The sequence below is a fragment of the Uloborus diversus genome, chromosome 9 (genome assembly GCF_026930045.1).
Source record: "Uloborus diversus isolate 005 chromosome 9, Udiv.v.3.1, whole genome shotgun sequence".
NCBI classification, from domain to species: Eukaryota; Metazoa; Arthropoda; class Arachnida; order Araneae; family Uloboridae; genus Uloborus; species Uloborus diversus.
The window spans coordinates 90,333,275-90,349,442 of record NC_072739.1 but is presented as its reverse complement, the minus strand read 5'-3'; the positions used below and the strand labels follow the sequence as shown (position 1 = coordinate 90,349,442).

At 33.0% G+C, this 16,168-nt stretch overlaps 1 protein-coding gene across 1 annotated transcript in view; it reads right to left on the bottom strand.

Moving 5' to 3' along the window:
• LOC129230724 (corticotropin-releasing factor receptor 1-like) overlaps positions 1 to 4,071 on the bottom strand; it is a 235,223-nt gene extending 231,152 nt beyond the window's left edge. Inside the window, exon 1 of the mRNA XM_054865145.1 lies at positions 3,857 to 4,071. Within this exon, the coding sequence (XP_054721120.1) occupies positions 3,857 to 3,941 (85 nt within the window). The 5' untranslated portion in view covers positions 3,942 to 4,071. The remainder of the gene's footprint in view (positions 1 to 3,856) is intronic.
• Between the last annotated feature and the right edge of the window lie 12,097 nt (positions 4,072 to 16,168).

Genomic DNA, 16,168 nt, shown 5'->3' with positions numbered 1-16,168 from the left:
CCCCGCCCCCTTCCTGCACGAAAGGAAAAATTCTAGTTGGTACTGCGTTGCTGAGGGTTGAGGGAAAATACCGAAAATCTCTTCTGCGCCCCAGCCCTGTAATTCGAAAAATCAGCGTTTTTGTCTTCTTCGTTTACTACAAATATTTCAATTTCGTTCACACATTTTTAAAAATTAGGTAGGTGTTACTTTTTCAAAGTATGCGAAAAATCGGTCTTTTTTTTTTTTTTTGGCGATATAGATTGCGTTATTTGTTTTTAAATTATACAAAACGCATGAAAGATTTTTTTTTTCCTACGTTACACGAATAGCAATACAATACTCAACTTTGCATGTTTACAAAAATATGCTGTAGATAGAGATCGCAGTTAAAAATCACACAAACGAATATGAGAAAAATGAAGAGGACATAAAAATGACGGGTTTTGAGTGCCGTTTTGGTACCACGTGGTTGTAATTTAAATTCTATAGGACAGCTGGGGCATTGTATTAAAAAAACCTGATCCACTCCTCCCCTTTTCCTATTGCTGATTGTACACATTAATAACAATAAAAAATAAAAACAGTAATGTCATTTGAAATGAGTAAGTTTTTTCAAATAGTTTTAATAGCTAAAATGCAATCTTTTCGTGACTCTATGTTACTTTGCTATGATGAATGTTTTTGATAATCCAGCACCGGAGACTTTTCCCAATAATAAGGCAGCTTTGTCCGATTTCATGAAGGAAACTATTTAACTTCAATGTGAATTCAATTCGAAAACAGAACTCAATGCAGCTTTCAGAAAAAAAAAAGTTAAGCTACGTTCAGGAAAATTCTTGTCTTTAATACAGGATTAGCATAAAAGAATATCCCGATTTTAAAAATTTATATTTCATAAACTATTACACTTACCACTATAAATGATACATGAAAATAAAGATAAACTGTCCAAGTTTTTTTTCTCTCGCAAATGTTCGATGCTTGAGCCTTTCACAACGCTAAAACACCTAACACATTTTGAAGTGCTTCACTGTCAATTTTTCGTAATGCTACTCACATGCTATCTTTCAGATCTTGCAATGTTGTAGACAATGGTGGTGCTTTAACAATGTCTTTTGACGAAACCCCATGAAAAAAATCACTTGGGGTTAGTTAGGTTTGGGGATGTGGCTGGCCAACGCATGAAGGGTGAATCATCCCTGATCGCTGGGCCTGCACGGCAAATCCAGCGTTGCGGAACGTCAGTGGCGCAGCGAAGTGGGCAAAAGGTGTGGTTTGGGGGTAAAAACAAAAATACCCCCTAAAGATCTTGGTTTTAACATTGTTGCCAATCCTAATACAGTAGTTAATACACGTGTAAGGACTGTTGTGACCAAAAAAAACTCCGCCCGGAAGGAATTTCTAGCTGCGCTAGTGCGGAATAAGCACGTTTTAGTACGTTCACAAAAACTTCCACAGTTTATCTTTATTTGTGTGCATCATTTATAGTGGGAAGTGTAACAGTTTATGAAAAATAAATTTTTAAAATCAGGATATTCTCTTATGCTAATCCTGTACATTATTAACTTTAGAAATTTCCGATTGGTATTTTAGTCAAAAAAAAAAAAAAAAAAACGCAGACACACACATTCAATGTTTCATATCCTTTTCTCTTACGCTTTAGTAATTACTGTATAGGCACTCATTTTCGCAAGCCATTATTTTCGCGAAAATAAAGATATCGGTGATTTTACGAGCTGAAAAGTTCGTGAATTTTGTTTATTAAGTGAATTTTGTGCAGAAAAAAAAATCGCGGCGCTTAAATTTTCGCGATTACGACGGGTTTGCGAAAATCACGCAAATTAAAGCCTCACGAAAATAAGTGCTCTTACAGAAACAAGAATGTTATGTACAGTGTCTCTCAAAAAGGTTTGTACACTTTGAAATTTTTTAGTAAAACCAAAATAACGCGAAACGGAATTCGAATATGAAGTCCAATATTTTCTTACATCATTCCTATGTCATTCTAAATAAATCTCTGCATTTGTGTCAAAATATTGATGGATCTTCTTTTTGAAATGGGTCAAAAAACGAAAAGACAGAGAAATAATACACCACAAAAGTCATCGTACACTCAAAAATATTCAAATAAATTCATGATTAAAATTATCATCTGTCGTTTTTTTAATGTTTTTGCATTGTGTTGACTCTTAAAAGTCATTTGGCTTTATTTTTTGCTTATTTATTCCTTAATATTGTACTTATTACTTTAAAATGGCTGGTATTCGTAAAAAAACTACAAACACCATTCGAAATTTGAATTTTTTCCTCACAGTAGCGGTAAATTGGTTCGAAATGTCTCTAAATTAGTTAATTTATTTCTTTCTATAGTAAAATGCTTGATAAAATGCTTTAAAAAAAAAAAAGAATCGGACCGAAAACAAGGTAAGAAAATGTCAACCGGCAAAAGTGACAAAGCGTGATCGGAGATTTATAGTTAAACAATTTATGAAAAATACACATTTGAGTGCTGTAAAAGTTTCTGCAGAGTTAAATGAAACTTTTTGCATTTAATTTTCACCTAAAAGTGTTCGCGAAGTTCTCTGATTAGCTGGATTAAATGTTACTTCTTCCCGCAGAAATTTTCTTGGTCGTGCGAAAAACAGAAAGCTTACGCTTTTCGTCACAAAATCAATGATAAATAAGCTCAAAACGTCTTGGAATTACGTCTTACTTACAGATAAAAATGAATTCAATATTTTGGGTTAAATTATTGTATAATTGTAAATGGAAGAAAAAATTAGGAACGTAATCTTAAGAACTTAGTTGGACCAATTAATCAGGACGGTGAAGGTGTTTTTGTGTGAGGGTGCATATCAGCATCAGTACTTGGGAGTTTGGAATTTTTTGATGAAATAATGAACGATACCGCTCATTTAAATATTTTAGAAACCAGTTTTAAACTCTTAGCAAAAAAATTTGGTTATCGGAAACAACTTTATTTTTTTAACAAGATAACGATAAACACACGGTTCTCAACGTTTGCTTCTAGTGCCTCAAAAATTGCCTTAAAGTTTTGAAAATACCCCTTCAATCTCCAGATTTGAACTTAATGTAACATATTTAGAGGTATCTGGAGGCTAGAGTATGAAAATACGGCTTTGGAAAGAAAATAGAGCTAGAAACAGTAAGACTCGAAGTGTGATTGAACACTTACTCAGAAATTACGCAAAAAAAGAAAAAAGAATAAAATCTATTCCCAGCGTTTAAAAGGTGTTGTTGATACTGCATGATATTCTACCAAATAATAACTTAATAAAAAGTTAGATTATTCAATAATATATGCATATTTTTTAAAGTGTACGAAGACTTTTGTGAGATAAAATTTCCGGCAGTTTTTGGTTTTTGATTTTTAAAAAATTAGTTTTAATATATTTTTTTTAATTTCATGTAGTTTTGTTGAAAATTGATCATAGATCTTATAATTAAATACCTATTCCGAAATATTAATTATAACCAATGAATCGGGGCCCTATTTCATTGAAAGTCGTAGGTGTACGCACACTTTTGAGAGCCACTGTAGCACATTAAAATTGTTAAACATCAGAAAACATTAACAAATTTACTTAACGGCATTAAATTTTCAATGACTCATATAATGCTTAAGTCTTTCAAATTCGTATTTTTCTTCTAAAATTAATGAAAAAAAATTAGACATCATCATGACAGTTTTCTTAAAAACTTCGAACATCTAATTTTGCAATTTTCAGACATTGAATTACGACTCATTTTACACAATGATGTCTTACACAATTCTTTTAATTTTATTAGAACATCTGAATTCTTAGTTTCCACTGTTGTCTTAAAAAGTAGTATAAGAATTATTGTCACTTACCCTTAAGCCCCGTGTGATTCGTATCGCATTCTTTAAGGGTTGTCGATAGAACTAAGTTGCCAATATAAACTTCATCACTTTGCATCCTGATTTATTATTTAAAGAAGATTAACGAATTCTGTCTTTTCACAAATATAAGGAAAAATTGTTCGGTGCAAGCTGTCTTTCTCCATTTAGAAAATCAAGGTTGTTCTTTGAATAGTATTCTGAAAAACGCACTAAAATGTCTTGAAAACCACTGAAAATCATGGAGCTTTAATTTTTCATAACCAATTATTCGAAATAAAGAAAGTCATGATTTCAAAGATGACGACTTGACGTTTGTGAAGTAAAACCGATTCTTTTATGAGTAGACTTCAAGCACATTCTAAATGGATCTGTATTGCTCTTTTCAAGTTCATTCTCAAAGGTAAGATTACTTTTTAATTAAAAATGGTACTATGATGTATATTTCGTAACAAACGGTATTAAGTCATTTGATTTGATGCTTCTATTGATCTATCTACAAGTTTTATTCCAGCTTTGAATTTAAATTGCATCTTCAAAAATATTCTATGTAAAACGAATTCGATCGATGATAAATCTCAAATCAAAAATTTCGGCCGTCGCATGGAAATTGTCGTTTGAATTTTTCATTACTAAACATTCTACAGTTGTTCAAAAAAATGTCCGCATTATAACTTATTTCAAATTCTATCGTATTTCTTTCTCAAAAAGTAGACTGTTTATTTAATTCGAGAATAATCAGTTCAATAGCTATTTTTCATATTTGAAATTTAGAGCACAAAACTTTGCAAAATTAATGTAGCTAAGTTCTTTGACTTTTAAATCTAAATCCTTTAAAAATCCAGTAAACTTGTTACAAGTACATAGTTGCATAAGAAAATTTGCCAGAACTAACAAATCCGAGATTGCTGCTAATCAATGAAAGTAATTTTCACTTGAATTGCAAACTACAACATGTTTTTCGAAGCATAATTTTTAAGCATTCAAAATTGTAAAGTATCTTTCCAGTTCTCTTTATACAATTTTAGTGCCAACATGAAAGTTTTAATTTTCGAAACATAAAATTACACAGACGATATACTCACAAAAATCAAAACTATTATTATTTTTGTAAATTTAGCAGTCTATTAACAAATTTACCTTCTTAGATTACTATACCACAAAATTATAAAATAAAAATACTGACTGTGATAAATGTTGCACGCATCGGCTTTTAACTGAAATCAAGTTTATGTTGACAGAATTTTGGTGATAAGAAATGTCATTTTTATGATCGAAGCAGCGAACACGCCGCCACCGTATCGCCTGTAGGTGAAGAATCGAATGAATGAATCTTCTTAGTTGGCGCGCTTTTTCGCAAAATTCCGAAGCCATGTGACACCACAATTTAAACGCATGCGTCGGAGAAAAAAAAGGGAATTTACTTCGTTTTCGTATTAAAAGTTCCGTAGCAGCACAAACTAGTTAAAATTTGAAGAATCCAAAGCATTTAAGGTATTTAGTTATAAAAACACGGAGGAGTTTAATTTAGTAAGAGCACGCTCACTTTTTTTTTAAATCGTGAAACTATTTCTTTTCGCAAAGATTTCTTAGAATGCTGAGTTTTTTGTTTAAATGTCGTTCTAAAGATTTTTTCCCCACTCAGTTTTGTTCTTTTCTTTTTATAGCATGTGGTATATTTTCTTTTCTGAAATTAATTATATCGATGATAAAATCCTCAACATTATTTGAAGTTACATGCAATATTTTCCATCCTTTTTTTTTTTTAAATCTCTTTTCCCTTTTTTTTTTTTTTTAATTTGTAATGATGATTCACCCAACGCTATGAAAAACTCAAGTAACATTTTATTTATTAAAATTACTTTTTTGCGTGTAAGTGGCGCAGTACGCTCAAAATTGCTTATTGATTTCATCTTGCCATGACTTTTTTTTTTATTATTATCAGTTTTGCGATCAGTACATAGCGGGGTCCCGGTGACAAAACTGACTACGGGCCCGCCTTGGCTCTCGGCAGCCCTGTCTAGGATAGGTTCTCAATAGAAGCCTTGGCTGCCACAGTACCACAGTCACAAAAAGTGGAAGTCACTTTTAGTAGCCTTTAAAAAAAAATGCATTCAGTGCAATAAGTAAATAACCAATTACGAGAGGTCGCAAAAGCAAATCCTTTACCCCCCCCCCAAAAAAAAAAAAGAAAAAAAAATCGCAATCGTAAAAATGGACCATTTCTAAATACAAGTTGATGTAAAAAACGTCAGAATTTATTGATTTTGTCACTTTAATTGAAAATATTAGGTCCAAAATGAAATATGAAAAAAAGAAATATGTGTTCAAAATCACAAGATAATGCTTACATAAGGCTACTGAAAATCTTAAACAAAAATGAAACACACGATCGTCACTTTTGGCGACTAGGTTTTGAATGTTTGGTAGCCATTTTCAATGAAATGTTGACCCGTTGGCGACCACTAATCTTGAGCTTTTGTTATGAATAATTATTCTTTTCAATCAGATCTAATGTATGAATTTCTTATACCAGAGATATTTGGAATATGTTTTCATTTACTGTAAACAAAAGGTTTTTTAAGTACATTACAACTATTATAACATTTTTATTTGCTATTGTAACTGCGCTTCTTCCTCATTGCACAGATTTGTTTCTTTTTCTATTTTTTTATGATTTATGTAATGAGATGCAATTTTCAAATATTGCGATTCATCAGTGTTATTTTCGTATGATATTTAATACTTGGAGTATAAATAAAAAAATCTACGAAGATATGCTAAAATGTATGCAAAAAAGAGAAAAAAAAAATCACAACTTTTAAAAGCACTAAATAATCAACTATAGAGCATTGAAATTCTATCAGAAAAAAAAATTCCAACCTGGCTACAACCCTTGATTGTAAAAACTTTAATCTGTCAGAAACAAATTCAATTTTAATTTTTTTAAGATTAATAAGACGTGTTAATTCAATAAATATCGATGAGTTAATAATCTTGACAAGTATTTTTTTTTTTTTTCATTCTTAAAGAGCTAAGATATATTAACAATAATGGAAGAATTACTAGTATAGTTGGGGCAAAACTAACCTGGAAGCATTGTGAAGGCTTCGCGCATATCCTTATCACAGCATCACGACGCTGCCAGGTTAGGTTTGTTGCCCTAACTATAGTTTCCTAAACATCTTCCTTTTCATTATTTTAACAAAAAAATTTATTTATCTAAAAGAAAGTAGAAAAAGTTACATAAAACGCTTTTCAAGTCAAGAACATTTTACATAATTGAAATTAAAATATTGGGTAATATATTTCTGCATCTTTCAGAAATGACAAGGGCTATAATCAAATAGAATATTTATGCATTAATATCATTATTTTAACAAATAAATTTATTTATTTTAATGAAAATAGAAAAGGTTATATAAAACGCCTATTTAAGTATTAAAAAATTAAATAATAAAATTAAAATATTAGGTACTGTTTGACCGCAGATTGTATGTAATTTGGCAATCTGCCAAGTAAAGACGATTCCATCTGAATGAATCTAGCAGGGGAGAAGGGAAAATAACGATGGGGTTTTTTTGATGCACGCGTTTTATAATGTCACTAGTACCTTATTCATTTATTGCATTCTCTAAAATGAAATAAGGGAAAACAAAAACAGTTATCATGGAAACAACAAAAAGAAAAGATTTTCATTTTGTTCATAACGTAAAAGCAAAATGGTAAGCTCAAAAGCTCAAAACTTTGCTGTGAATAAATAAATCAATTAATTTTTGCCGTGAAAATATAGATCGAATATACTTTAGATTAAAAAAATGTTGCTGAGAGCAAATTTTCATTTTTACAAAACTAAGGCTAAATAATAGAGAGGCAAAAGTGCATGTCTGTAACAAACCAACTAACACCCCTATAAACTAATAGATACGTCCATTTCCGCCTATAAACCGGATATTAGCCTTTCCATGTAATCGATGGTCAGACAGTAAAATATTTCTTTCTGCATCTTGAAGAAATTACAAAAGTTAGTATTTAAATAGAATATTTAAAACAGTGGCTTCCTTTCCATTATTTTCAAATGAAAGGAATTACAACAAATTCTGAAAAAGTTGAAATAATTCAGAGATGAATTTACACTTTTTGCGTCTGCTGCCTCACTGTTTTCCCGAGAAGTGCGCCAGATACACCAACACACACACACACACACCACACACACGAATACAAATATCATATTAATTATTAGTAATTAAGAATAAGTTATAGTAATACACCCATATTTCTGCCTCAGATTATTTTTTTTGTGTTGAATAAACTCAAGATTTATGCATGAGCAACATGATTAAAATATTTTTATTTACTTAGAAACCAGCAATATGAAGTTTTTTTTTTTTTTTAATCAACAATGGAGTTAATAATTCATTTAAAAATTTACACAGAGTTTTCAAACATTAAAAACTGAGACGTCAATTCACTTATTTCTTCATCAGAGGCTTTGATTTCGCTATGTAATGACATCAGAGTAAAGCTATTTTAAACGCTCTTGCTTTGATTACTCTTTAAAACCATCTTCACTCCGTTAAAGCATTGAAAACATCCTTTCAATTATGCATAGAAGTCACAAGTTACAAACTCTAAAAACGCAATTTTAGGTTGTTTTGGTGGGGTCAGAAGGACAGATGTAGGGGGAAGGGGAGTTTTCTCCGGAATATTTCGAAAGTTAAGTCTTAAAAGCAGTTTTAGTCAATGTCGGTAGCGTTTGTAGAAGAGGTTGGAGAGGAGGAGTCAGGGTCTTCCTCCGGAGATATTTTTAAAATTGACGTCAAAAATCATTATCTTTGGTAACGTTATTTGAAAAAGGAGTTAGGATGCCCTCCTGAAATGTTCTCAAAATTGAAATTAATGTTAGACTATCTTTGGTGATGTTAGGGATCGGCAGTGGCGTACTGGGTCGCCGGGATACCGGGAAAATTCCCGGTGCGCCGGTGTCCTTAGTGCGCCGGTGCCTAAGTCTTTTTTTTTTTTAGGATTTTGTACTGAATATAACGGCGCCATTTACCATAAAGATTTATTGTGTGAAATGAACAAGTAAGACGACCGTACTACTTAATAGGATTTTTTTATAGTACAATTTACGAATCGTAAAAACAACAATAAGTAGCACCGACTTGAACTCAAATGAAACTAATAAATCTTTCCATTTAAATTTTTGTCTATTACCGTGGTTACAAGATTTTGTGAACCAAGGCGCGTATTTTAAACATCTAACCTTCCTACGGCGTCCTCCACTCTATAACTCAGTGGCAAGGCAAGGGTTTTAGTCCGGGAGGGGGGGGGGGGGCTGAGGTTGAATTTTTTTTATATCGTCTTGATGTCGGTTCCAACGAAGTAAAAGAAAAGCAAAAACTTTGGTTTCATCAAATTTGCTGGCGGGGAGTTGGCGGCTGCAGGCTGCAGCCACACACACAAAGAACACGTAGCTCCTTCCCTGGATTCGCCACTGATATAACTAATCATAACTAACAGCGAAAAATTAATAAAACTGAAATAACAGCATTGCAACAGCCCTTTAGTGTTATTCATGATTCAGGAGCACGGCGGAATATTTCAATAGTTTCATAAGTTTCATAATTCTCTTATAGTGAAGTAATTGCAAATTTCGTGGCCCTGGCGTGGCGCCCCCATGAAGACTTCACGTTACTTTGATTCCCCCCTCCCCTTTTTTTGTCGCTTAAAAAATATTTTTTTCCCTTTGACGATTTTTCTACTATATCCTGACACCTGGAAATTCTGAAGTGCATAAGTTTTGCGGCAATCCTTTAATCGCTAAATTTTAAAAACGAGTAATTGTTGTTTGTTTTTGACCGCTTCAATATTTCTACCATAATTATGAGATCATTTGTTTAAATGTTAAATTTATTTTTATTTAATATTTGTTTAAGGTTTTGTACAGTTATGAGGACTTTTATCCTGATTTTACAATAACGTTGAAAATATTTTCACCTTTTTAAATTTGAGCACACATTTATTATTTATTTTAACAAAGATTCTTTGGTCTCTCGGGCCGTGGGTCCCCTCTGCGGTGTTGCCCCGCTCCCCCGTACTGCGGCGTCTGCGGTTACGTAGATCCGGGCTGCCCCCTTCCCCCATTTGCTCAGGTCTTTAAGGATATTTTTTTATGCTCTGTTGTAGGCGAATAGTTTCTTGAAGGGTCCGTTTTTGCCAGCTTGAATTTTGAAAAGACAGGATGTAACAGAAACTTTTTACAATTTACAATGAAAAAGTTATTGATGAACTCTGTGAAGTCAAGAAATGAGACGACTTTTTATCATTGTGAAGATATTTATTAAATTATTCCTTTAAACTTTATGATAACCTTTTACTTATTTTTAGGAAAATGTCCGCTTTTCCTTTTAAAGAAGCATCCTTATATACATACATTGATAATTCATAATTTCTCTTATCTGATTCCACAATTGCCATTATTGACTTCAGCTCATTTACTTATTTCGTAAAATTCGTTCACAATTATTTATAGATTTTCCGTTATTTTCAGATAACATTATATTACGTTTTTATGTTTATGTTTAGCCATGTTACTTTAGCTTTGGATGTGGTAATAATTTTGATTAAAAGAGCAATTTCCTTGTACACTATGATACGGTATATCACATTTTTTAAACATAATTTTAGATCCAAAAGAATCATATTTTCCTTTTATTATAATGAAATATTTATGTTATAAATTGTGTATCGGTAATCAGTATTATTTAATTCGTTCAAAAGAAGCAGGAAAATCAATGACATCAGTCATGTAATCAGTTAAAGTAGAAATGTCATAAAAGCTTTAGAGGTTCCTTTTGCAAAATTTCTATGCAATTATTAGAGATTTTTTGGATGGAGGGCAGTGTCTCAGTCAGTGTAACCAGAAGAGGGGCTCACAGCCCTCCCCAGAATGCTGAATTGAATGTTTTTTTAAACTGTTCTTCATTATTGAATAACACGTATTGGGGAAAACAAAGTGATTTTAATTAAAAAAGAAAAATAATAATACTGTCGGGGGAAAATCTTATTTTTAAAAAATCTTTGAATGAAAAATATTCAATAGTTACTTCTTATTGGTCAGTTAATTATCCCCCCTCCCCCATTCCTTTCCTTTTTTTCTAGTTCGACTGTAAATAAGAGTCTTCAAAATGCTACTCCTCCGAAGCTCCCCCCCCCCCACACACACGCACACCGAAAGCATTATGTATCATCTTAAATTTCATTTCCAAATCTTCAATTCCGCAAAAATTAATGGGAACGCCCCTAAAGGCCCAACAAGTTCGACAATTGCGTTTTTTGGAGCTTTAATTTCGAAAACTTACCGGCTCTTGGGTTACAAAATATGGTATTACAATAGCGTTTTTAAGACGTGAATTAAGGAGAATATATGTGCAAGGGTCCCCAAACCACCTTCCTCTAATTATATAAAATTAGGTTCTTTAGACTACACTTGCAAAAAAAAAAAAAAAAAAAAGCGGAATAGCCCCTGAATACAAAATATTCCTTCTGTTTAAGGACCATAATTTCGAAAAAAATTTCAGGGAAGAGCTCCAGAACCTCCTTTTCGTAAAATCTTCAAAATTTGTTGACAATTGCGTCTTTGAAACTTCAATTTCGAAAATTTGGAGGGGGAGGAATAATTGATTTCGATCTATTGAAAAAAAAAAGAATATCGGGGTCACTCCCTGAAGCTCCATTCCTTACCCAAAAGTCAATAAATATGGCGTATAATCGCGTTTTTAAAGCTTCAATTTCTAGAATTTTTAATGTGCTCCAAAAAAAAAAAAAAAATTGCGCCACTGTTGGAGAGTTGTTCTAAGACTAATCACACCGAAAGCCGATGTAACAGAGGTAACAAAGTATTATCTTTTCTCCTCCGTGGCTCTATCTCTCTGTCGACTGCAGCCATTGATTTGTCGACCCAAAAAACAATTTTTACTGTGTGTTATCTTAATTTTCAGTTGAAGTATATACCTTAAAAAATTTAGTTGATCCATTTTATTTTCTGATATTTTCGTAGTGACGATTTCCCATTTTATAAGGCTTCAAAATGCAAAATTTTACATCGTTTTTTGAAAATTTCCTCCGGGGGAGCTCCGGACCCCCTAAATTTTAAAGCATTACATATCTCACTAAAATGGAAACCCTGCACTACTCTTCTAATAAAATTCCCTCTCTTAAGGTCAATTTAAAAAAAAAAGATAGCAGGTAAAAACATTATAATCCTAAGAAAAACAACTCCCCCCCCCCAAAAAAAAATACCCCAAAACTCCCAAATAAAAATTTTAATGCCCCTCTCGTGGGAACACCTATGCAAGAAATTTTGCAGTTAGTAATGAGCAATGACACGCGAAAACATTTTCTCCTCCTTTACTCCCCTCGTTGTATACATCTACAATGAGTAAATAGGTTCAGAAATATTATGAGTCCTGCCCTGCTTTTTACTGTCCATTGCCCCCTGAAAAAACTGATTTTGTATAGACCCCTGTACACCCTCTACTTTTTTGACTTCGCGGCAGCCAAGGGAACACTCCCGACTGTAGCACACATTTATAAACGTCTAAAACAGCGTTTCCAAGTTATCAATTTAAAAACTTTGTGGGAGAGCATCCTCTTGTGTTTTGTGGGAGAGCTTTCCGTCAACGTGAATCCTGTCACAAATTTATAAGACCTCGTCTAAAGTTCAATTTTTAGAAGTTCGAACATCCATTTCGAAACATTGCCGAGGATTAGTACCTGATCTGCATTTTTTCCTTTCAGGTTATCAAAGATAGCTTAAGTATGAAATTACGTTTTTGTGATTTCAATTTCAAAAAATTTTCGGGGAGAACCCCTCAAACGCAATGTTCACCTCATTAAAGATCGTCTACAATTTCCGATTTAAGACTTCAATTTTGAAAAATTTTCCAGGGAAAGTCCCCGAAATCCGTGTTTTCAACTGATGTCATCAAAGTATGACAGACGAAGGCGTATTTAGGATTTCAATTTTGAATAATTTCCGCGAGTGTGCCCCATACTCTATCCCTGCCCATTATTATTAAAAAAATCTTTTTTTTATTATTTCTTAGGACTTGAATTTGTAAACATTATCGGAGGAGAATTTCCAATCTTCATCCCTGAAATCAAAGATGGTCTACATTACGGTTTCAGGACTTTAATTTCAAAAAAAAATTCCGGAGAAAAAGTTCTGAACAACTCACCTCCCACATCATTAATTTTGTTTTTAGAACCTAGTTTTTAAAAATATTCTGGAGGAGAACCTCTGAACTCAGCATTGCTCCAAAATTGCTGAAAAAACGTCTGAATTTTCGTTTTTCAGACTGTAATATGGAAAAAATTCCGGGCGAAATTTTTCGAAACCCAACCCTTCTAACTTCGCCTAAGATAGCTTACTGTATTGCGTATTTGAGACATATTTCGAAAAATTTCTAAGAAGAGTCTCAAACCTCATTCCTTCCCCGTTTACTAACGTTGTCTAAGATTTTCCTACAATCGTGTTTTGGACTTCAATTTCAAAAAACTTCCAGTTGAGCATACCCCCCTCCCCCCAGAACACCCCTCTTTCTAACATCACCGAAGGAAGTAAAAAAAAGAAAAACTTTCTCTCATTTCGACAAACGCGAGGGGGCACAAAAGCTTCAGTTATCCGAGGGCGCTGAAGATTATCTACTCCTCTGATAGGAAATTCGTCAATTTTAATTTATGAGTTGAGCTTGGTGGAGGGGGAGGGGGGTTTGGGAGTTACGAAAATAGGGGAAGGCGCCGGTCAAGTGTTTTTCCCGGTAAATATTGTCGACCCAGTACGCCACTGGGGATCGGGGCTAGTCCCGAAAATCTTCCGAAGTTGAAGCTTTAAAAATGCAATTTTAGGCTATCTTAGGAGAGGAGGTACGTGTTATTGCAGTATGAAACTGTAATATTAATCGTGATCGTAATGAGAATTTTGACTGAAGGTTCTCTGAAGCAAACATAAAATTCATTCACTATTATTGCTCTAGTGGTATTTTTATATGCATCTTTGCCAATAATAGATAATAGGACCAAGCAACACGGCACTAGACACACTGTATCTATTGTAAAAGTAAGGGGACATAGGATTTTTATCACGAGTAACGTGACACGTATTGTTGAGAAATATAAATTGGTTTTGGAAATCGTTAATATTTAAATGGTTCTAGTTAAATTAGCACACAAATAAGTTCCAAAGAGGTACAAATATTAGCATTTGTGCCAATCGCTCAAATTTAAAATGCATTAACAGTTTTTTTTTTTTTTTTTTTTTTTTTTTTCAATATATAGCATAGTTGTGAAAAAATAAGGAAAAGTTTCATGATGGTCAAATCATACTATTTCTAAAATACATTTACACCAACTAAAAAAATTTTTTGAAAAAAAAAATATAGAATTGACTTTAAAACTGCTGCTGGAAATTGATTTAAAAAGTAAAGAATGATTTTATTCTTTGAAAACCATCGGTACTAAATTTAAACATTATTTTGAAGTCGTCGCAAAAACAACAGACAGAATCACACATAACCATGATTCAATTGCAAATGTAAATTTTAATGGAGCCAGGTTCTTTAATAGCATTCGTATACATCACTATAAGAACATATTTGTATAACGGTATGGTTGTTTCGTTTTTATTTTTGAGTTGTTTTCCTGAAAAATGTGAAGGAAATACGGCTACGCATCATTTTAATTATCGTTTTTGAGCCGACTTCAAAAATTATGTTTAAAAGTACTATCGATGATTTTCAAAAAATAAAAATTATTTTTTACTTTTTAAAGTAATTTTCAGCTGCAGTTTTGAAATCGGCTCTAGTTTATTATTATTTTTTAATCATTGTTATTATTATTTATCTACCAAAAAATTGTAAAGGTGAAGGAATAAGTGAAAATCTGATGGTGCAAGGTTGGGCATTATTGGTGTTATATTTCTATAACAAAAAGTAATATTTAAATTAGCTTTTCCCATATCCTTTGAAAAATAACACAGTAGATACAGAACAATAACCCTTCAGATTCTGCTTGTACAGCTTTTTTGTTCCTGCCAAATTTAATGGTGCCTTTCCAGTGAAAAAGTTTTGCTTTATCTCTCCCCCAACTCCCTTCTGGTAAAGCGGTACACCAGTTCTAAAGCTCCGCATTTGCCTAAGCGGACTTCCGTCAGAAAGAACAATTTATTTCCATTAAAAATTAAATAAATCAATTTTCAGTTCGCTTTTTTTTCTATATAATTTAAAGTAGAAATTCTCGCATCCAAGTTTCAAATTAAGATTGTTTCTCAAAAACACAAGAAATTAATAAATACGAATAAGGCAACATATATCTCCTTTCATTAAAATTAATGATCTAAAAAGAAAATTTGAACTTTTAACATCTTGAATTTAAATTACCCTTTTCGCAATCACGAGTGTGTGTGCGCGTGTGTGTGTATGTGTAGAACATGGACGCAACCGCCCAGGAGGAGCGGATTCCGGTGGACAGTGCTGCTGGTGGAGGCAGAGGAGTACATGGAGGCTGTGGTGCTCACAGAGGATCCGGGTGCAAAAATCGAAGGACGCGGAAGGTGAGTGGAATGGTGTTCCCCAGTTTCCCCGACACGAAGTCCCCCCCCCTCCTAGTTTTAGTCATACCTTTTGATATATTAAAGGCAAAATTTGAAATGTCGGGCCTTTTGAACCTTTGAAATGAGGCATTTTGGCAACAAAATCTGACTTCTAGCTTCAGATAACCCAACTTAAATGTAATGGCATCATCAGGACAGAGTGGCTATTCAAGCATATAACATGAGTGTTGTTGTACCCCACTGCCCGCCAAACAACTTCAAGCAGAGCCTAATTAACGCACAGTGCCGCAGATCCGTGGACCTGGACACCATGCTAATTATTTTCCTTCTTTCTTTTTCTTCTTCTTTTGTTTTTATTATTAATAAGTCCCAAAAGCTCAGCTTCTTCTATTTTGTTTCTTTTCTTTTGTCTATTTTCAAGTAATTTTTCCACAAGGTTTTGTAATACATATTCATTAATTTTACAACAACACAGCACGGTTAAAAAAAAAAAAAAAAAAAAATCAAGATGCTTCTGACACCAGTTCTTACTGATTCTTATGTAAAATGACCTCCTGAATCTAAATACGACCAACGACAATCATTTTCCCCCTATCATACTTTTGGACTTTTGAGAAATGCCACCCCCCCCCCCCACACACACCGTTTTCCCCCCAGCTTACGAGTTTTCAAGCTATTATTTTTAATTGGAG